At 41.1% G+C, this 23007-nt stretch overlaps 1 protein-coding gene across 3 annotated transcripts in view; it reads right to left on the bottom strand.

Moving 5' to 3' along the window:
- znf804a (zinc finger protein 804A) overlaps positions 1 to 23007 on the bottom strand; it is a 65474-nt gene that overhangs the window by 34751 nt on the left and 7716 nt on the right. For 2 of the 3 annotated variants that reach the window (XM_054799161.1, XM_054799160.1), the window contains one exon: positions 19388 to 19567. In XM_054799161.1, the coding sequence (XP_054655136.1) occupies positions 19388 to 19498 (111 nt within the window). In that variant the 5' untranslated portion in view covers positions 19499 to 19567. Of the gene's footprint in view, positions 1 to 19387; positions 19568 to 19709; positions 20109 to 23007 lie in introns of those variants that run through there. The other variant, XM_054799159.1, reaches the window with a different exon arrangement.

Raw genomic sequence — 23007 nt, forward strand, 5'->3', positions numbered from 1 at the left:
TGGAAACATTTTGCAAACATTTGGAAAATGTTTGGTTTTCACAAACTAGTCCGTTTGTATCATTCCACAGAATGGACTTCTACTGACTCACCGCCTCTGCTTTTTAAAATTTTAATTTAGTATGGCTGCTAAAAGGACTTTACATCCACGCCAACATAAACACACTTCCCAACTCTCTCCAAACTCACAGCTAGCACTGAGCCTAGCTCTCCTGCTCGTGACGTTGCACCGTCACTTCCCGTCACTTCCTGATGAACTAAAGCTGTAATGACACTCTGCCGTACAGGTGTATATAGCCCACGAGTGAGAGAGGGCGCTATTGAGCCATTATTCCATCCACTGTTAGAACAAGTGGAATCACAACAAGTAAACATGTTACATACACACAAACGTGTACAGTAGTTTGCAATTCAAATTTGTTCAAAAATAATAATAAACACATTTGAAACAAGAAACATGTACTGTAATAATGTTTTAAATGTAAAGATTATATTAAAACTTTTTTTTATTAAAACTAAAAATTTCTTCAAAAAAGTTTAAGATCAGCCAACCAAATCCAAATTCAAAAACAAAATATTTTTATTTTGGCTTGTAGTCGCTCAATCAGTATTTATACTGCTACTGTACATGCTTGACCAGTAGAGGGCACTGTGACACTGCTAATGGGACCAACAGAGGAAGAGTTAGACGCTGGGGAGATAAAGCTAAAGGGAAAGCTAAATTGTACAACCCGGACAGAGTGTGTGATTAAAGTTTATGAAGAGTTAATAGGCCTGCTTAATTCTACACCACCCACAGAACACTACCTCTTTTAGAAGATCTAACGACGACGACCATTTGTCCTTTTTTTCAATATCTCCTCCTCCTCCTCCACAACGACGTATGCTCGACCACTCCTCCTCAAAGGTAAATAATATTTATTATTACGTATTATTATATCACTTTTATTATAGTTTTTTTCATTAATTATCCTCGTTTAATATTACTACTGCATCCAAACTCATATTTACATACATACACATATACTGTATATGTATACACGTACATGTAGTACCTATATCATTGGTAATATCACCTTTTCCCCTACTTAAGAACAATTCGACATAAGAACGGTCGTCTGGAACCAATTGGGGACCTAGTGTATATATATATATATATATATATATATATATATATACATATACGTATAGCAGTTTTAATGCAACAAAATAAGAATATAATACAAGAACATGAAAGTTACCAATCAACATCAAATCAAAATCAGCAAATTCCTGCATTTTAAACAATACCCCTTTAACTAAAAATAAATTAAATCTTTCCAAAAATAACATAAATCAACGCACAAGAAAGATAAAATATGTAATACATGAGTTATCTACTCAGAGATGGGTGGAGTAGCCAAAAAGACAACTGTACTCATTTAAGAGTATTGTTACTTTACAACAATTTTACTCAAGAAAAAGATACTTGATGTTACGCATATCAGTGTCGGTTGATATCACAATCGGAAATTGAGAGTTGGGCAATATTGGCACATCGGTTATGGGCAAAAAAAGCCAATATCGGCCATCATATAATTCACCTACATTAGCTTTAGCATCATTAATGTACAAAAGTGATCCAAATGGCCCCAAAAACATTTTTGTCCATAACTGTGGGTGTCTGGAACGGATTCATTGGATGTACAGTATGTGACTTTTCCAACGTTTCCATTTTGTATTTACTTCTTCTTTTATCAATGCCATTTTTAAATGATTAACTTAAAAAATTATTTTAAAAAATAAATAAATTTTAAAAAATGATATGATATGTATTGATAGTATTCTATGATATGTATTTTATTGTTGTACATTCGAAGGAAGTACCACGAGGACGCGGAAGGGTCATTATCTGTCTTATCAGGAGCCGTACCAAATACACTTCGGCTGCTTTCAAGTAGACACGACTCCCGGAAGCCTCACAGCCAAGTGCGGTCCAATTTGAAGTGCGGTGATGTGATTTTACACCCGTCCATCACATGCAAAGTGTGAAACATTTGACGCGTTCGCAGCACTGAGAGTACACAGCACAAGAACCCCGTTTGTTTTTTCCCTTTCTCTCACTCGCTCTTTCTCTTAAATAAATGTGCCCTTTTGTCTGCGTCAATCTGTCAGAATTAGATTAGTTTTTCCACAGCAAGCATGGCCTTTAGATACACACACACACACACACACGCACACGCACACGCGCACATTGTGTGAAGCCAATTCATTTTGCCACAAGTGGTCCCAGATTGGATCTGGTCAGAGTTCCATTACATCTCACCTTGGCTGACCTTAAGGTGCCACAAAGCACCCCTGACACGGACACACACACACACACACACACACACACACACACACACACATATGCATATATATTGTACTGTACACTATATAAAGCATATAATATATACAGTAATATACACTCATCTCTCAGCACTTTGAACTTCATGGGTGACCGCGGCCTATTATTAGTTCAAAATATGCATATTTAAGCACATTTTGCATATTTCCTTCCTAATTTAAGCATGTTAGAGCATAAAAATGGCTAAATGAGCTAAAATACAAATATAAGGCATTCAGAAGATGCATTCAAAGTCGTGTGGTATTCTACACTGGTCACTAGGTGTCAGTAATGTTACACTGATGAGACAACAGCCACCGCAGGAAGTACAGTACACAACAGGAAGTAAAAACGGAACAACAAGAAGAAACTCTCCCAATGCTAAAGTGTGTTAGTGTGAGTCTATATAATGTCTTTTTTATGTCTTATTTTCTCTTAATATGCATACGTTATTGGATAATAGGAGTGTAAAGGTGACTATAGGGGTGTTATTTCACTCTAAAGTGCTCTAATAATGTTAAAAAGTGTATTTAGGAGGTGGTAAACAAGTTTTCTATGTGCTCAGTACCGGGGGTGTCCCAATCCACATTTTTGGCTTCCGACACGATTTTTTTTATCGTCTTGCTGATCCGATACGAGTAATAAGCTGTTGTTACAAACATGACTTAGTGGAATTGAATATGCTTATGAAAATAGCTCTTAATGTAAACAAAGTAGGGCTGAATTTACTTTTTTTATTGCACAGCATGACCAACAATATTGTTTGGCTTTTGTAACAAACCTCTGTGAGTCAGGCCCCTAATCCAATAAAAAAAAGTTCATCCAATAAAGGATAAAATTGGAAAATAATGGGCCCGCAAAATACTTTTGTGTGTAGGACCAATCATTTGATACGATCAATTTGTGGTGTGATTTAGAATATATGACATTTATTAACATACTCTCTTCAGCGCAATAGTAATTTATTGACGATCCCTAGTGTAAACAACCAGCGGTAAGAGCAGCATTTCCAGTGCGAGCAGTGCCGGAGCCATACATTTTTCATTGGTGCGGCCAAGGTGAGACCATTACTCACATAGGAGTGGCAATAAGTTGATAATTAAAATGTTGATACTTGAAATGTCTAGATGGCCAATGGGGTGGCTGGAGAGTGACCAAGGGTGACCAGGGCCACCAATGGCCACCACGTAGCTCCGCCACTGTACAGTGGCACTTCCCGTGTGAGCTCCCCGCACCAAGACACAGCAGACCGGGCTGTAGCTACGAAGCCGAAAATCCAACGTCCATCGTGAAACTAACGTCACCACGGTAGACCGCGGACATGTCTGCATGGTGGTGTTTCGTTTTCTTCATCTTGCAGGTGGTGGGAGTCGAGTGGCAAACCACCTTCCATGTAGGAATGTGGCCCGGAGTTACGAACGTGATACCGCTACTACTACTCCTACTATCACAGTCGGGACTATAACTGATTCACCCTGATAAACGAGAGATTAGTGCAGTTTGTGACGTGCAATAATGTACAAAAACTGGGAAAATATACAAAAACTGAGGCAAAACTCTGACCAAAAATTTCGACTACAACCAAATCATAGAAAAACTGGGGTGTTCAAAAAACGAGGTTTGACTGTTTACAGTAGTATACATATATATATATATATATATATATATATGTATATATATATACATATATATATATATATACATATACATATATATATACATATACATATATATATACATATACATATATATATATACATATACATATATATATATATATACATATATATATATATATATACATATACATATATATATATATATATATACATATACATATACATATATATATATATATATATATATATACATATACATATATATATATATATATATATATATATATACATATACATATATATATATATATATATATATATATATATATATATATATATATATATATAGAAGCTACCTCAACCACATATATATATACCACATATATATATATACCACATATATATATACCTCAACCACATATATATATACATATACATATACATATATATATATATACATATATATATATATATATATATATATAGAAGCTACCTCAACCACACACACACACACACACACACACACACACACACTGATAGAACGACAGACAGTGTTATTGATTGTGTGTAACGTTATCTAGATGGGATCATTTGTATTGATCCAGAGAGAGGGGTCACAGTGATCAATGCTATCTGCTCGTCTGCGGTGTCATTAGAAGCACGCTGACACAACATCGCACCCTCTTCTTCCTCCAGGACAACAAAAAGCCAAGGACCGAACATCTGAAATCTCCAATGTGCTGATGGCGTGTCCATACTTATAGTGCACGTTAAGCTAGCACGACAACGTGATTTAGCAGCCAGAACACCAGATACTTCGCTAAAACGATTAAAAACAGCAGAATTTTTACGACCAAGAAGTTCATACTGCTTGAGTGCTGCCATACAGAGCCCCCCCAAGGGTGTGTGCGGCCCCCACTGAGAGGGTGTAAAAAAGGTTTGAAGACATATCGTCTTCCAAGGGGACACCTTCTTCACACAATGACAAGAGCCAATAGTCTCTATCACACAGTCCAGCCTTTCTCATTGGCCTGCTGTTTCACTTCCTCTTCACTTCTGTGTGTGTGTGTGTGTGTGTGTGTGCGCTTGCCTGCGTCATTGCGTGTGTGCGTGTGCATGCGTCATTGTGCGTGTGTGTGTGTCAGCATGAGCTTGTGTGAAAGTGGGATCCAGATGGAGATGAGTTTATAATCGCTGGGCAGTTGTTGTCTTTATTATTATTTTATGCTTCTTTTTACTGCTCACTAAACTGAAACTGAGGGGGGGAGGGGTAGCAATCAAAAGAGAAGCCAATTGAAGAAGAAGAAGAAGGAGGCGAGTGATGAAGTCCCGGTTGAAAAGGGAGAAAGCAAAGAAATGAAAAGAGGAATAAAAAGCAAAGTTGTAAAAGTCCTGAAGGGAGATGGAAATAAACACACAAGATGTTTTACAATAATTGCTGCTTACGCCGCCAGCAAAACACAGCCAGCGTTTCCCTGATGATGGCTTCTTTAGCATTTTAACGCATTATCATGTGGGCATCCAGCAGATGGCGCTGTGCTGAAAAAAAGCTTTATACTGTGTTGTTGTTGTGGTTCAATGACTGTGTCTAATTTAAGGATCTGCAGCCCCCCGGTCAAAGCGGTCAAGGCTAAACCAACTAATTTTGACTCACAATTCCACCTTTTTCTTTTCACATTTTAGTAGTGAAATAACATGTTTGAGACTCTTGCTCTGCAATATAATGAATATAATAATACAAATGAAATAGGTTTTGTTTCTGAGCAATTACTGTTGAGTATGCCTCCTCCTGAGGGCGCCTATCTGCCACACATCCTGACTTGATGAGCGCTGAACAAACATGATCTTTCTTTTCCCTCCCTTTTTTCCCTCAAGGATGAAATGGCCATATTAAAAAGATGGTTTGATAAAAACAGATTATCCTTGAACTTAATTAAAGCTAAAATAATGCTATTTGGTAATGGCAGAAAGGACACGTATTGTACGACCAAATACAAATAGACGGAGTAGACAAAATGAGCCAGAAATCTCACATCAAAAATATACAACATAAGGTGGCGAGAAATACTTCAATATTGAATAAAGCAAAATTTGTTCTTGATCAAAAATCACTCCACTCTCTTTACTGTTCCTTAGTATTACCTTCTTTAGTATTACCATATACCATTATCTAACATTATCTAACGTATTGTATGGACATATGGGGTAATTATTATAAAAGCAATCTTTACTTGCTAAATGTACCGCAGAAAAGATCAGTGAGGATAATTCATAATGTTGCTTATAGAAAACATACAAATCCCTTATTTTTAAAATCACAAATATTAAAATTCTCTAGTTTAGTGCAGTTTCATTTTTTTCCCCCTGTCCTGTCCAGCCTTTAAGGCAGATAGAATTGTAGATCTAAATGCCCTCAAGTGCTCAACAGATTTACTCTGCCAGGGAGAAGTGTGATATACAAGAGGGGGACAAAAAAAAAAAAGATAGAGACAAGGACAACAGCAGCAACAACAATTGTGACAACAAAAACAGAACAGCAGAAACATACAGAACGACATCAGCAAATAAATGTCTGTGACGGCTGACGATTTAGTACATTTTCAAACCGCTAAAATAATGCATAAGGTTAACAATAACCTGCTACCCAAAAATGTCATACAATACTTCTCTGTAAGAGAGGAGAGATATGATCTTAGGTAGAAACTACACTTGAAACACTTATATGTAAGGACAACGCTCAAAACCCACAGCAACAGTCGTGAACTTGTTTTGTTATGCTTTTCTCTATTTCTCTACATCATAGAATCAAAGTTATTCGTTATTCGGCAGATTTATCTCCAGGTCAGAGGTAAACCTAACAATAGTAATATTAATAGCTACTTATTTATTTGTTACTTTTTGGCTACTTCGTTCATTTGTACAACACTCTGATGTGTTGTTGCTGATCATCAGCAACAAGACATTATTTATGAAATGTGTTTATTAGGGATGAGCCAGATACTCGATTTAGACGAGTATCGATTATGGGTAATGCATTTTTGCCAAGTACAAGCAGGAAGCGAGTACAGCTCGTCATTATCTGTAACCGTGGAGGAAAATCCTCATTGCGTAACTACTCATGTATTTTACTCTTCACACTCTGTGATTGGTCAATCACACACAGCAATCGCCCCTCCCTAGCTGACATGAAGCTCCCCTCCTGATTCGCTCTTGCTCCCCAGCGGCGATGGCGAACCGATGTCTCAAACTACACAAACTTGCATCGCAAACTTGCAAACTTGCGTCATGAACTCCACTCTTGAAATGTGTGTTTTTCTACTCTTCCCTTTCTTAAACTATTATTTCATGATGAATTGGAAAATGTGCCCATTGATGAAAGCTTTTTAATATGTTGCCTTGACTTCGGATGCATTGTCTTTTGCATAATCATTTTTCATTTCTTGTATATCGGGAATGTTTGATAGCAAATGCTAACTGGACGTAACACATAAGGTGTGTGTCTAATTAACGCTACGTAGCTGTTTTGACTGAGGAATTATGTGTAATTATCTTTATTGCCATATTGAATCGAATTGTGAATTATTTGTGAATGTGAAATACTAATCATTAGTATTTAGTATAGTACACAGGTGTCAAACACAAGGCCCGGGGGCCAGATGTGGCCCGGCACATCATTTTATGCGGCCCGCGAAACCCTTGGAATAATGCATGTCAATAATGCACTTCACCTCTGCCCTTCTAAATGTATTTGATCCGTCATTTTGACATACAAATTGTACTGCATGCGGTTCTTCTAAACGTCAGTATTATCTAATCATGCTGCAAGATATTCCAAGCATTTTTCAAAAACAAATACTTGAATGTCTGCTTGTCACTATGACATTCTCACTTCACTTCTCATTTCGAAGCAAGTTATCCATCAAGTTGTTAGTAAAAATATAATAATCTAATGCAACTGTGTAATAATATTACGAGGTTATATTAATATTTAGATTCATATATATACTGACAGTTACAAGTGGCCCTCCTGAGGGCAGCCGTAACTGCGATGTGGCCCTCAATGAAAATGAGTTTGACACCCCTGGTATAGTAGTTTAAAAGTTTACCAGTCAGAGTTTATATATCTGTTATATGTTTTATAGTACGCGATAGATCATGTTGACTTATAACTTGCATGCTGAAAAAGTTTGTGCAACCTGATATACTGTACATGTACATAAATAAACAAGTACATGGCAAGTGCATTGATAAAAGTTAACACACACGTGTACGTGATGTACACAAACACAAATAGTGACTCCATCTTGTTCCGTTTATGTACGCTACCGGTCAAAGTTTTAGAACACTCCAATTTCTCTGGAGGAAAAAGCTACATTTTTAAGTGTTAAGATGGTCTGTCTCTCTTCCATTGTTAATTCCCTTTTTTCCTGCCATTTTTGAAGCAGCAAATGACTTTCGGGCCATGAAGGATGGTTTGATTGCAGACTTCTTTTCAGTGGAGAAGGACACGTTTGTGGCCGCCTTTGGAGGAGCCTTCGCGGACTTTCTAATTTGGACAACGTTTGCACGTCGCGATGACATCATGCAGCCCACAAATGCGGACTTTTGGGCTGCAGACGCCGGATTTAGACACAGCCTGTATCTCACCAGCCTGACGCAGTGCTTCCTCGCTTTGCCTTACATCTTCCAGGTCAGATGAAAATGATACATACAAAAACCAAAGCAATTTTTCCCATAGGAAACAATGCAAGGCAGGAAGGCATTCAGAAGACGCATTCAAAGAGGTTGTGATGATATGTAGTATTCTACACTGGTCACTAGGTGTCAGTAATGTTACATTGATGAGACAAGAGCCACTGCAGGAAGTCCTGTACTTGTCATGTTTGTCACACTTAAATGTTTCAGATCATCAAACAAATGTAAATATTAGTCAATGACAACACAACTCAACACAAAATGCAGTTTTTAAATGTAACGTTTGAGAAAAAAAATACAAAGCTACATGTCCCTGTGTGAAAAAGTGATTGCCCCCTAAAGCTAATAAGTGGTTGGGCCCCCCTTAGCAGCAACAACTGCAATCAAGCGTTTGTGATAACTTGCAATGAGTCTCTTCCAGCGCTGGGGAGGAATTTTGCAGAAATGTTGTCATTCAGTCACATTGGAGGCTTTTCCTTTTTAAGGTCATGCCACAGCATCTCAATAGGATTCAGGTCAGGACTTGGACTAGACCACTCCAAAGTCTTCATTTTGTTATTCTTCAGCCATTCAGAGGTGGACTTGCTGGTGTGTTTTGGATCATTGTCCTGCTGCAGAACCCAAGTTGCTTTCAGCTTGAGGTCACCAACAGATGGCCGAACATTCTCCTTCAGCAGAATTCATGGTTCCATGTATCACAGCAAGTCTTCCAGGTCCTGAAGCAGCAAAACAGCCCCAGACCATCACTCTACCACCACCAAATTTTACTGTTGGTATGATGTTCTTTCTCTGAAATGTGGCATTACTTTTACGCCAGATGTAATGGGACAAAAGTTCAACTTTTGTCTCATCAGACCACAGAGTATTTTCCCAAAGGTCTTGGGGATCATTAAGATGTTTCCTGGCAAAATTGAGACAAGCCTTAATGTTCTTTTTGTTCAGCAGTGGTTTTGGTCTTGGAACTTGTTTTTGCCCAGTGACTTTCTTATGGTGGAGTCATGAACACTGACCTTCACTGAGGCAAGTGAGGCCTGCAGTTCTTTGGATGTTGTTGTGGGGTCTTTTGTGACCTCTTGGATGAGTCGTCGCTGCGCTCCTGGGGTCATTTTGGTTGGCCGGCCACTCCTGAGAAGGTTGACCACTGTTCCATGTTTTCGCCATTGGTGCATTGTGGCTCTCACTGTGGTTGGCTGGAGTCCCAAAGCTTTAGAAATGGCTTTATAACATTTTCCACACTGACAGATCTCAGTTATGTTTTAACAGGGAGAGTAATCACACAGGGCAATGTAGGTTTGGATGTTTTTTCTCCATTAATAATACAAAGTTAAACTTAAAAACTGCATTTTGTGTTCAGTTGTGTTGTCATTGGTTAATATTTAAATTTGTTTGATGAGCTGAAACATTTAAGTGTGACAAACATAGAAAACAAAGAAATCAGAAAGTGGGCAAACACTTTTTCACACCACAGTTTGTCTTATTTTCTCTTATTATTTCTACTATATTGGATAACAGAAGTGTAAAGGTGACTATGGGGTGTTATTTCATGTATCATCATGTTTAAAATGTGTATTTAGAAGGTTGGAAACAAGTTTTCTTGGCACTAACTATGAAAATATGCCATATATAAATCCTACTTGGTGAAACTCACCTATTCGGGTCATTTCTGGAACCAGTTTATCACCATAAACGAGGGCTTACTGTATAAATATTACAAATTATGAGAGAAATGGATATACTGTATAACCAGTCCGTCCGCATCCTTATGAATACCACAACCATCAGTGTACCAAAGGGTAACTACGACAGTTTGTCACTTGCAAGATTGTACGATAACCGAGACAGTCGACAGGGCAAAATTTTGGGGGAGATTTTGGTCAAAAACCGAATCATATGAGCCGGGGGTGTTCGAAAGCCGATGTTTGGCTGTATTTATGATTTTTCCTGTTTCCGCCATATTTCTCTGTCCTTTCTCTGCTGTGTGGGGCAGTAGGGCCTCTTGCCCCGTGCCTGTGAATATTGTCATTCATGCGGCTCATTGATTGGATGGATGGCAGCTGGGCTGCTCAGGTTTTCTTGGAAGAAGCTTCACTAGTTCATGCTCAAAGACTAGGTAGGACACACCAGTCAGACTAGATAGAACAACTCTAGTCTGACAACTTGGTGCAAGGTCCGATCTATTTACCCTCCGAAGGAGGAGGCAGGTCCAGACAGGACTGGTTTAGCTCTTTAGTGGTGTCAAATGACGATTGTTGCGATACAGTGGAGTAGGGCGATATCACCTTCATTAGCATCCCGTTCAGATTTACTGATGAAGCCTGCTCGGCTGGGAGGCCAAGCGTCTTCTAAGACAACCTGAACAGTCCAGTTGTGTTGGATTCGGTGCCCTGACTAAACTTCAAAACACACATGATGAAGGTGTGCCAGTTTGGGGCTACTGGGCTCGGTAGCGCTAATGATTGTGCACCAGGAACTCTGCCCAGCAACAAGTGACCAAACAAACAAGTGGCCACGTGACAAGCAAAACACACGCAGTTTACAACATTTTTACCCAAACCTGCAACCCTTGTGTCCCACTGAGTCCAGGAATGAGGTAACGCTGACCCCCCACAAGAAGCAGACAAGTTCCAACATACAGCACTGCCACGCTCTCACTTCCTGTCTGCAAGCATCAGTGACTTCAAAAGCGCTCGGGAAAAGAAAAGCAAGCGTTAAGGGCTTGTGAGAAAAAGGTTTTAGCGAGGCATCCAACTAACGAGCAGAAGTGTGTGAAAACTTCCTCGCTCTTCTCCATCTGCTTCCATTTCCTCTCCCGCTCTGCGACTCTTCATCTCTCCCCCTCCGTCCCACCCACTTCATTGGCAGGGTTCACCCGAGTCGCGTCGACGCCCACTCACCTCCAACATGCTACCTCAGTTTCCATGGCGATGGAGTAGCTACATAAATATATACTTTAACACAAGTCATTAACAACATCTTCAAACATCATCCTCTCTCTGTGTGTTTGCGCTTCTTAAAGGGCCACCATGTCCCCTCTCAGGGAGAGTGTGTGTGCGTGTGTGGGCGCGCGTGCGTGCACGTGTGTGTGTGCGTGTGCGTGTGTGTGTTTGAACCGGAGGAGGAGTTGTACCTCCTGAGGGACTCTGAACAAAGTAGATTTGAGGAGGAAAGCTCTAACGTGTGTTGACATTTATCTTTTAGTCAACTGAGCCTCTTGTGACACGCTAACCTTTTCACAGCAAACATTTACACTAGCTGACTAAAATGCAGTATCAGGAGTACATGCATGCGTGTATGTACGTATAAGCCGTGCATGACCAGGTGCTCTATGCAGTATAAGTCCTGTATGGTCAGGTGCTCTATGTAGTATAAGCATGAATGTAATGGAATATAAATACGTTTAATAAATTCCATGAGGATCGGAAGCAGCGCAGGCTTTCAGATGCTTGCTGCTAACTGCACTGGTCAGCAAATGTGTCTGCAGCTCTAATTGTATTTTAGTGAGAACGATATTTTTACATTAAAGCTTTCCTTTAAGTGCCCAAGCATGTTTAACGGCGAGTCACTAAGAAAATAAAAAGTACAATTGTTTGCAAACAACACTTTTGTAGCTTTATACCAGGGGTGTCCAACGTGCGGCCCGGGGGCCATTTACGGCCCGCGACTGCTTTTTTAATGGCCCTTGGCACATTCTAAAAATACGATTCAACAATCAATTTTGAAAAACAACAGCAAAAATGGAAAAAAGCAATAATTTTACAAGAATAAAGACAAAATGTTAAGGGATTAAAGTCATTATATTAACAGAAAAAAAACAGCATAAAGTTGAAATATTATAGGAAAAAAGTTGTAATATAAGAAACAAACCAAACAAAGGATTAAGTTGAAATTTTAGGAAAATTAGGTTGGGTAAATGCTATAATGTTATGATAATAAAGTCAAAATATTAAGAGAATAAGTCATACTGGTATGAGAAAAAAAAAAACGTAGAATGTAGAATGTTGATATATTTGCAAAATAAGAAAAAAAACAGTCAAAAGGTAATGTAAGGAGAAACAGTTCAAAATAATACGAATATTATTAGCACTGATAAAATGAATACACATATTTTATATCTGTAAATATATATATACAATATATTCAATATTTTGTTTAAAAAAAAAAAGAAGTAAAAGTAAAAGCAGCCCCCGAATCTTTTGATTTTTCAGTATGCGGCCCTCAGTGGAAACAGTTTGGACACCCCAACAGGCCACTTCATTGACACGCTCCATGACAAGAGCTTTATGAAAAGAATCATCCAAGCGTGTGTTTATTGTTGTTATAGCTGGCAGAGGCGGTGTAGTGATAAAAAGGGCAGTACAAGTTAGCATTCTAACGTCTACATGTAACTTTGAACGCATCATGCAAGACAGCCAACACAGTCAAACCTCTGCTTTTCGTATCATTCGCTTTTCCACATAAATTGTCACCAAAATGTTGCCGTCTTGGTTATCATACAATATCGCGTGTAACAAACCATTTGACCCTTTGACCCACCGTAGAATATCTCGCCTCGGCTCTGTCAAGAGCGGAACTCCTACGAAAAGTGGGGATGTCCTGTATTTAGCGTGGCATTGATTTTTTTATTTATATTTTGCTGCTTTTATTGTCACAAGATTTGAAGAGCACCAAAATAGATGGTTTTAGGAACCCTCCTGTTTGTAGGACACCTAAAGTGCGTTGATCGTTGACAAAGAATGAGGACGCAGAGCTTGTCTTCTTCTTGTAGTGAGAAGACGGCTGTCCTCCAGTGCTGATGCAATCCTTTTAGTTGATGTCACAGCGTGCACGGAGCTGATCACCATCCCACCCATACACACAAACACATGAACCCGTCCAACGTACCCCAGTACGACTATGAGGACCCCTAAAGCCTGAAAGTGTGCATTTCAACAAGTAAGCACGCGATTAAGGAGCATCGGTCCTGCAGTCTCGCTTGGTGTTACCATGGAAACATCCAAAGCCAAGAAGCTGCGATATGTTATTCCACGCAAATGGAAAAGTCTTCAAGTTCTATAGGACAAATAAATAAACAGCTGAGGGTTCGGCCGAGCACTCGCGCTGTGTCACAAAAGGACACGTGCACGCATGTGTGTGCACATGTGTGCGGACGCCCACACTTTGCTGTCAGCAGCAGATGGCTCTTCAGCCATGGCTGATGTTTCACACATCCAGGAGGCCCAACCAGTTCCCTCTCCGCACCTCTGACGAGCGCTCAGGGGAGGCAGGTGAGGCAGAGCCTCACTTTTCACGATGAAAATTCCTTTTAAAAAAAGAATAATACCGTCACTTTTTTGGGGGGGGAAATCAAATTGTTTTGTAAGTAAAAATGACTGAATTTACGGATTTACAGTGAAGATAAAAGGAAAGAACACACGTTTTTCACCTCATGAATAAATAAATTCATGTGCTAAGCGGTATCTTTGAAAACATTTTTTAACCAAAGTGAATTATTCTCTATTTTTTTGTTCACTTCTTAAAGAGCAACCAGTGTCATCGTAAAAAAAACAAACTCCAATGGAGTCCGTGCCTCACCAGCCATGAGCCTCACCACACGTCACTGCCGCACGCGCCCTGTCACGTGCACGCTGCAAGCGGTGAATTAGTCACTTTTCATTTATGGAGCGAAAATCCGTGTTCTTTGCTAAGCCCAAGGTTCCTGATGCGCACACGATACAGTGTAGGGATCGCCCCACCAATATTATCGGCTACTGGTTTAAAAATGAGATATCAGTCGATATCGGTATTGGAGTGCTGGACAATATCAGATATTAATAAGAAAGCCAAAAGCAAGCATCTCTAATGACATTAGAGCTGCTGCCGATATTGGTATGAGTTGATATCGGCATCAGGAGTGCGGTGCTGAATATTATTGCATCACAGATATTAGTGGGAAAGCCAACAACAAGCATCTGAAACGTATTCGTTTGAGACAAGCAGCCAATATCAGTATCAGTTGATATCGGTATAAGTCATTAAGCACTGAACAGTATCGGATATTGATAAGAAAAACAATATCGAGCGTCTCTAACAACATTGGTTTGAGGGGTGATTTGCTGCTGATATCAGTATTGTTTGATATTGGTGTCAGTCACGAAGTGCTGGACAGTATCAGTAGGAATCATGTGGATCCTGTGTGACGGTCTTCCAGGAGGAAAGCAAGATGAAGGTGTGTGTTTTTAACGCCGGGAGTGTGAAGGAGTTCAAACATGCGACCTCCCAAACTAAAAGGTTTCCACAAAAAGGCTCAACTTGTGCTGCCAAGTAGGACGCGGAGAAATCACGTCTCCGTGGCAACCCGTCAGCCAGGCTTCGCTGATGTTGGGAAAGGTGTGAAAAATTCCTTGACAAGCTACAGCGAAATAAACCACCACACACGCAAACACGCTAAACTATTTGTGATGCATTCAAGCTTTCAAGTAAAGAAAAGCACTTTCATTTGTCACATAATACTTTTCATCAATTAGGATGTTTTCATCAAGTGTCAGTTGTCTCCCGTTAGCGCGTAGCACGAGAGTACGAGCATCATTTGTACATTGCTGGATATCATTCACGCTCACAAGCACGTTTGCAGAAGTGTCAAGGCCAGACGTGTCCTCAGCATTCCCTCCGCGTTGAACTTTTCATTTTTGGCTTGAAAAGGGTCAGGACGTCAGGAAGGAGATCTAACGTCTAAAATTGGACAACTTTGCAAACTCCATTTGAGGATAAAGATCATTTATGATTAGCACAGCGGCTCTGATTTAATGATGAGTTTGTCGTGTAATGAAGGTCACGACAGGAAAGTTTTCATGTCCTTCAGCAGCAAAATCATCCCACGTATAGTTAACACTGGACACTGTATACTCCATTTCACTAAGTCAATCTACATTTAAGACTGAGTGTATATGTAAGAAAGTGAGTACAGTGTATATTTAAGGAGTGTATATTTAAGAAAGTGGGTACACTTTATATTTAAGAAAGTGAGTAGGGTGTATATTTACAAAGGAGTGTATATTTAAGGAGTGTTTATTTAAGAAAGTGAGTATATTGTATATTTAAGAAAGAGTGTATATGTAAGAAAGTGGATGTAGTGTATATTTAAGAAGGAGTGTGTATCTAAGAAAGTGAGCACAATGTATATTTAAGAAGGAGAGTATATGTAAGAAAGTGGATATAGTGTATATTTAAGGAGTGTATATCTAAGAAAGTGAGTACAGTGTATATTTAAGAAGGAGTGTATATCTAAGAAAATGAGCACAATGTATATTTAAGAAGGCATGTATATTTAACAAGGAGAGTATATGTAAGAAAGTGGATATAGTGTATATTTAAGAAGGAGTGTATATGTAAGAAAGTGGATATAGTGTATATTTAAGAAGGAGTGTATATGTAAGAAAGTGGATATAGTGTATATTTAAGAAGGAGTGTATATGTAAGAAAGTGGATATAGTGTATATTTAAGGAGTGTATATGTAAGAAAGTGGATATAGTGTATATTTAAGAAAGAGTGTATATGTAAGAAAGTGGGTATAGTGTATATTTAAGAAGGAGTGTGTATTTAAGAAAGTGATGTATATGTAAGAAAGTGAGTATAGTGTATATTTAAGAAAGAGTGTATATGTAAGAAAGTGGGTAGAGTGTGTATTTAAGAAGGAGTGTGTATTTAAGAAAGTGATGTATATGTAAGAAAGTGAGTATAGTGTATATTTAAGAAGGCGTGCATATTTAAGAAAGTAAAAGAGCATGTTGAGTTGCCGGAGTGAAAGAAGAATCTGAGCTGTGACGTTTTGGTTCTTCATTCTCCATGCAGCCGCCTTGTTAGACTTTTTTTTAAAGACGTGACGCTTTCATGGCGTTTCATCAGAGCCGCCCGTGCTGATGGAGATAAAATAAGTTGTGGCTGGCAAGCGTCATGTGTGCTCGTTTGCCACTGAAGTCTCATGATTTCATGCTCTATTCCTGGAAGACGTGATAAGTCGCCTGTCTTATTATTATGATTATTATGATACATTTATGAACTATGATCTCTGATTGACGCTACACTATTCTTACTGTATGTTACTTTTACAATGTAAACCAAATGATTGGCAATAAAACCCACCATCAGAGATGAGCTATGTTCATCAATAAGGGCAATCAATCAATAAGAGATTGGACGAGACTGAAACTTCAATCACCATTTTAAGACATTTTGGATAATTGTCCTTTTCCAACTTTGTGGGAACACTTTGGCGAAGAGGCTTTTGTTGTTGTCATGCTCTTTTTATTATTGCTGTTTTCCTCAGCGTCCCTAAACAGGCACACACTGTATTCTTCCGCCAGCGTGCGCTGTAACTATTCGTCCAGCGACTCCCGTGTTTACAGACCAAAATTACGTGTTCATGTATTTATGGGCAAATTGGGGTCCTCCCCATTACAAAATGGGGGCTTCACAAATAGGTGTTGTTTTGGAGCAATACAAATACAAGAGAGAGATTGCTCAACTAATTATTTTTATTGCAAAATAAGAAATTCACAGAATTTTTCCAAAACTGTTTGGAGCTGCGCTAAAAACTGGCACCCTGTGCCTTTGAAGGCAGCAGCTGTACCATTACAGTACACCATCAGGGACTGACAGGTGAGAAGGTGCAGCACGATAAGCAGGCATGATATCAAAAACAAACATATCGCAAATATCGATATAGACTGGATCTCTTCTATCTCGACACGGATGTCTGTCTAACTCCTTAGCGGGGCTGCTGCCCCGCCCCCTCCGTGCTCCGTGTTAGATCTGGCAACATTCCAAACCCTCATGGCGACATATTTTCTCAAAAGCGACCCGCAACAAATCTAGCTACTTTCTCTGGTGTCGTTGGAGAGTTTCTGGTATTTGGGAACATAAAAGTGAAAGTAAAGCCTCCGCTGCACTCCGCATAGTGGAGATCCACGGGTCCACGCATCCTCGAGGCGAGATGCCACCGGGGTGGATCTAGCCCTGTTTTACGGAGCAGGATCTCAAACGTAAATGTTTCTTAAACTTCATTAAATGACTACTCATTACACTCGAGCCTCATTCGGACTCGGTCACTTACTGTACCTGTCAGTGTGTCAGGACGACGGGACGGTGGGAGAACGATGCGTGAAGTTAAACAAGTGGAGGTGAGCCCGGATGCCATTATTTCGCTGTCTAGACTTTGAGAGGCGCTAGACAAGATAAAAGATAAAGAGCTGACCAACAAACTATTTATTTTTGTACTCACTTTTTGTCTCTCCGACAAGGTTCTTCTTTCTAAAAAACAATAATACTGTTTGAGTTGCGGCTGACATTTAAAAATGTCCTCTTAAACGGGGCACCTTATTTCATGTGTTGTTGTGTTGTGCTGAGGATTTGAGCATTTGAGCAAAGCTGAAGGAAGACTGAAGATTATATTTGTTTTTTTCTATATTTATATTATATATATTTATTTATATATATATACACTATATATATATTTATTTATATATATATACACTATATATATATTTATTTATTTATTTATTTCAAAAAGAGAATGGACTATTTTATTTTAGCTGCTATTTTTCTATAACATTTTTTAATATTTTAATGAAACAACTTCACACGCATATTTGACGCTGACTTTGTCTCAACTCACTTTGTGGGAAAAATATGGGGATATATATCGTATATCGATATTCAACATAAATACATCGGGATGTGAGTTCTGGTCCACACCGCCCGGCGCCATTGCCACGTCTATTTTTGTTAACTTTTCCCCTCCAAACGTCGCCCCTGGCGATCATTTTGGCAAAGCACGTCCTTTTCGCATTTGCCAAGAATGCCCCCCCCTTGCGCAAAATGAGGCCCCACATGGATGTCGGGGTCCTACGCAAAGTGCGTGTAGGGAGGGGCCGCTCTGTTACCACGAAACATCAAATCGCAAGCGAAAATAGTGAAACACATAGCAAATGTGTTGTTGTACAATCTGTTCTTTCAAAGCACGGGTGGTCACGTATGCTTGCTGCTGCTTCTGTTGTTTAACTTGCGTGTTTAAAAGAAGGCTGACGTCATGAGAGCGACTGTGACTAACTGGCCATAAATATCTTTGACTAATGCTCATTGATTGGGAATCGGGAGGTAGCCATGGAAACATGAGGAAACCAACACACCACGTCTCCTTTTTAACTGTCAGGCAAGCGTAAAAAGAAGTTAAGCACACACACACCCACAAACACACACACACACACACACACACACACACACACACTAATCCTGATAACAAGTATGCAAAAGACAAAACAAGTAAATATTACAACTTATCAAGCTAACCATGACCCGGAGCATCAGGCTGGGACCAGGACCAGGATGCTGACTGATGCTCGGGTGCGGTGCCGAGCCAGCGGAGCTCTTAGCGCAGCCCCGAGCCGCCTCCCCTGCCCCCATCCCATCTGCCTCCCTGTGCCTCAAGTCAATTAAGCAAATGGAAGTGGCAATTAATTAACTCTGCAAACACTGTGATTAAAGAGCTGACAATCAAGCCAGGGGGAGGGGCCTAAGTGATGCTGATTGGGACCTGAAGACTTGCAGCCATCACACACACACGCACACACACATACACACGCACACACACACACACACACAGCTGGTCAGAAAGCATAGAAAGACGTGACTTAGATCCATGAAATCACTTTGAAAGGTTCGGACGAGGCCTTACGGTGTTTTTTGGGCCACTGGCTCCGATTGGTCCTCTGAAGACTCCTTTGATGCTCCTCAGCTGTCCGTCACGCAGGTGAGTGGAACTGATCACAATGTAGTAGCACGCCATCGGATGCTCCTCACACACTTGGACATATCTTTGTGGACTTGTCAGAGTGTCTTCTTGCTGCTTGTTGTCCTAAAAGAAAAACAAAAAAACAAGTGCTGCTCTGATCGAGTCTCTTCCTTCTACAAGTTCTTCAACTTCTCTGCAGCTTCTGTGTCTTCTTGAAATATTTCATCTCCTCCCCTTTTGTCCAAAATATGCCTCTTGCTCTCACCGGATGCTTTGTGTCCACCATTACCCAAATCTTGTCCCTGACTCGTCCCTCTCAGAGTCCTCCTGCAATCTCAGCCAAACTCTGCTGTTCCTCCGGCTGCTCTTCTTCTTCTACTCTACACTTCTCCCATCTCCTGTCAGCGTGGCTTCAGCGTGCTGGTGGATCCAGTCAAGAGGCGGCGTGAGGTTCCCTTTCGGATGCTCCTCTCCTGTGCTGAGCTGCATGTGTTCTCTCCTCCCTCCATCCCTTCCTCTCCCTCTCTGCTGATCTTTTGCTCTGTGGCCAGCAGAGTGCTTTGCTCCTCAGTTACCCGCGGTTACCATCTGCCCTTTTCACGCACGGACTGCTGACGCTTGCTCTGCCTCTCCTTCTCTCCCTCCATCCCTTCCTCTCGCTGCCTTGCTTCCCTCTTTAATCATCTCCAGCTCTCCATCCTCCTCCCCTCCACCGAAGAAGGCAAGCTCCACCTACTGGTGGGCAGAGGAGAGACGGAGGGGAAGCAGCATGGAAGCTAACCTTTCATTCCACCCGAATGTGCCTTCAAGCCGCCGTTTGCATCTGATAAATTCATTCATGCTCAACGAAAAAAGCCTTTTGTTGCTGAAGGCCACTTCCTCAAATATTCAAATAATCACCTCATCAAAATATATGCAATAAAGAAACTACAAACGTATGATTCTTTCCTCAAATATTCAAATAATAAAATATGTTCAATAAAGAACTACAAATGTATGGTTGCAGACGACCACAGTGAATTCCACTGGGCATCCTCTTACTTGTAGTGTTACACAATGGCATGGCAATGAGTTAACTGTTAGTAAACAGGTGTGAAGTATGTGTAAAGTGTGCAAGGCTGTGTGCCAGTGAGTAAATGGGTGGTAAACAGGCGTGAAGTACACGTAACGTGTGCATGGCTGCGTGCCAGCGTGCAAAGAAAACTCTGAAATATTGCAAATTTGTGGCACGTATAATTTCTGTGAACTAGTCGTGAATGCAACGTGAATGTACCGCAGCCTATGCCTGAACAATGTGGGCGGTGCGTATCAGCGTGTCTCGTTCACATGACTGGGCTAACTTTTCCACCACTTCTTGGAGCAAATCAGGGGGAGTTCTCAAGTCATTTCTGTAGTGTCTTGGATCTTCCGTGTGAATTTCTGTTAATAACTAACGATAATACCCAAATACATGTCTTCAAGTCAGCAATTCCCTCTCCCACACTGTCCATGCCTTCTTCTTATCTAGTTATTGCCTCCTTATCTGCAGCTGTGAGAAAATATAGACTTACCTTTCTTGATTGCATGAGCTTCTTCTCTGGACTTCATTCAATATCTCGTAGGTTCCTTGCAAATAGAGGAATTAATGAAACTGTAGGGGTGATGCCTGCTGTTGCATGGGGTCATGCGGGACACAACAGGACCAAATAATTCCAGGACTGCTTCAGCGATGCGGGAAGTGGTGGTGACAATGCATACCCATGCTCGTTACGTGTACTATTGTCATGCACGAGACGTAAACACTACTTGGCAGGGTGTAAATAAGTCTTACGGGAGCGTGGTCATTGCGTGTCAATGTGTATCATTTTTGGTCACACGCAAGCAACGTAAGCAACATCCATCCATCCACTTTCCTCTGCTTATCCAGGTCTGGGTTGCAGTGGCAGCAGTCTTTAGTAGGGAAGCCCAGACTTCCCGGCCCCCGGTCACCTCTTTCAGTTCCACTGGGAGGACACCAAGGCATACCCAGGCCAACTGTGAGACATGATCGCTCCAGTGTGTCCTAGGTCTTCCCCGGGGCCTCCTCCCTGCTGAGCATGCTCGGAATACCTCACCAGGGAGGCATCCGGACTAGATGCCTGAGCCACCTCAGCTGGCTCCTCTCCATATGAAAAAGCAGCGGCTCTACTCTGAGTTCCTCCCGGATGACCGAGCTCCTCACCCTATCTCTTAGGGTGAGTCCAGCCACTCTACTGAGGAAACTCATTTCAGCCGCTTGTATCCGTGATCTCGTTCTTTCGGTCACAACCCAAAGCTCATGACCATAGGTGAGGGTGGGAACATAGATCGACCGGTAAATTGACAGCTCAGCTCTCTCTGCAGACGTTGCACTGATCTGCCTGTTGACCTCACGCTCCATCCTTCCCTCACTCGTGAACAAGACCCTGAGATACTTGAACTCCTCCACCTGGGGCAGGACCTCATCCCAACCCAGAGGGTGCAATCGACCCTTTTCCGACTGAGAACCACGGCCTCGGATTTAGCGGTGCTGAGTCACATCCCAAACGCTTCACACTCAGCTGCATACCGCCCAGTAAACGGTGAAGGTCACAGCCTGATGAGGTCATCAGGACCACATCTATGGCCCCCAAACTGGACTCCCTCGACACCCTGGCTGTGCCTTGAAATTCTGTCCATGAAAATTATGAACAGAATCAATGACAAAGGGCAGCCTTGGCGGAGGCCAACATTCACCGGAAACAGGCTGGGCTTACTGCGGGCAATGCAAACCAGGCTGCTGCTGTGGTTGTACAAGGGCCGAACGGCACGTAGTAGCGTGGCACCAATCCTGTACTCCCGCAGCACCCCCACAGGACACCACCAGGGACACGGTCCAATGCCTTTTCTCTCATATAGCTTGGTTTGGTGATGCATTGCTAAACTGTCAGGTTCAAACTCTTGTGACACTTGTACAACACAGCAAAATACAGAAGACACAAGACAACAAGCGTATCGTTTTACTCGTGAGGAGAACAGATGGACGCACCAGAGTTACATTCCCAGACCGCTCTGAATAAGTCCTCTGAGCTCTCGCTTTTTATTTGGGTATTCCCTATCTACAAGGTTGTGCAACTCTAAGGGATGGGGTGAGCAACGCAGCTGCACAACTGTACTTTGTTTTGTCTATGTGGGTGCGTCTCTGTGGCAGGTATCAGTGATACATGTATGGTATGAAGCACATTTCAGCACAGCCTCGAAGGACATCGGTTAGTATGCGACTGCATCCTTGGGGTCAACAGCCACGGTGGCGCCATGAGTCGTCACTTTCTCTGTTGCTGGGTCACCACTGCATTCCTAAAACAGACATTCCTAATGGCCAACACATTCTAACGCTAATACGATATATGCGTGATAATTATATTGCTGGTTAATTTATGTCCAGTTCCAACATAAACCTCACTCCTTGATGCCTGAAGAGCTGCGCTGGACAACAAAGTGTCAGCTCAGGTTTTCAGCTCGATCCCTCGTGCTGCTCGATTGAACTCTCATGTAGCAGGAATTTGTGGATGTGGGTTTGAGTGCGG

This window comes from Dunckerocampus dactyliophorus, chromosome 14 (genome assembly GCF_027744805.1).
Source record: "Dunckerocampus dactyliophorus isolate RoL2022-P2 chromosome 14, RoL_Ddac_1.1, whole genome shotgun sequence".
Classification (NCBI taxonomy): domain Eukaryota; kingdom Metazoa; phylum Chordata; class Actinopteri; order Syngnathiformes; family Syngnathidae; genus Dunckerocampus; species Dunckerocampus dactyliophorus.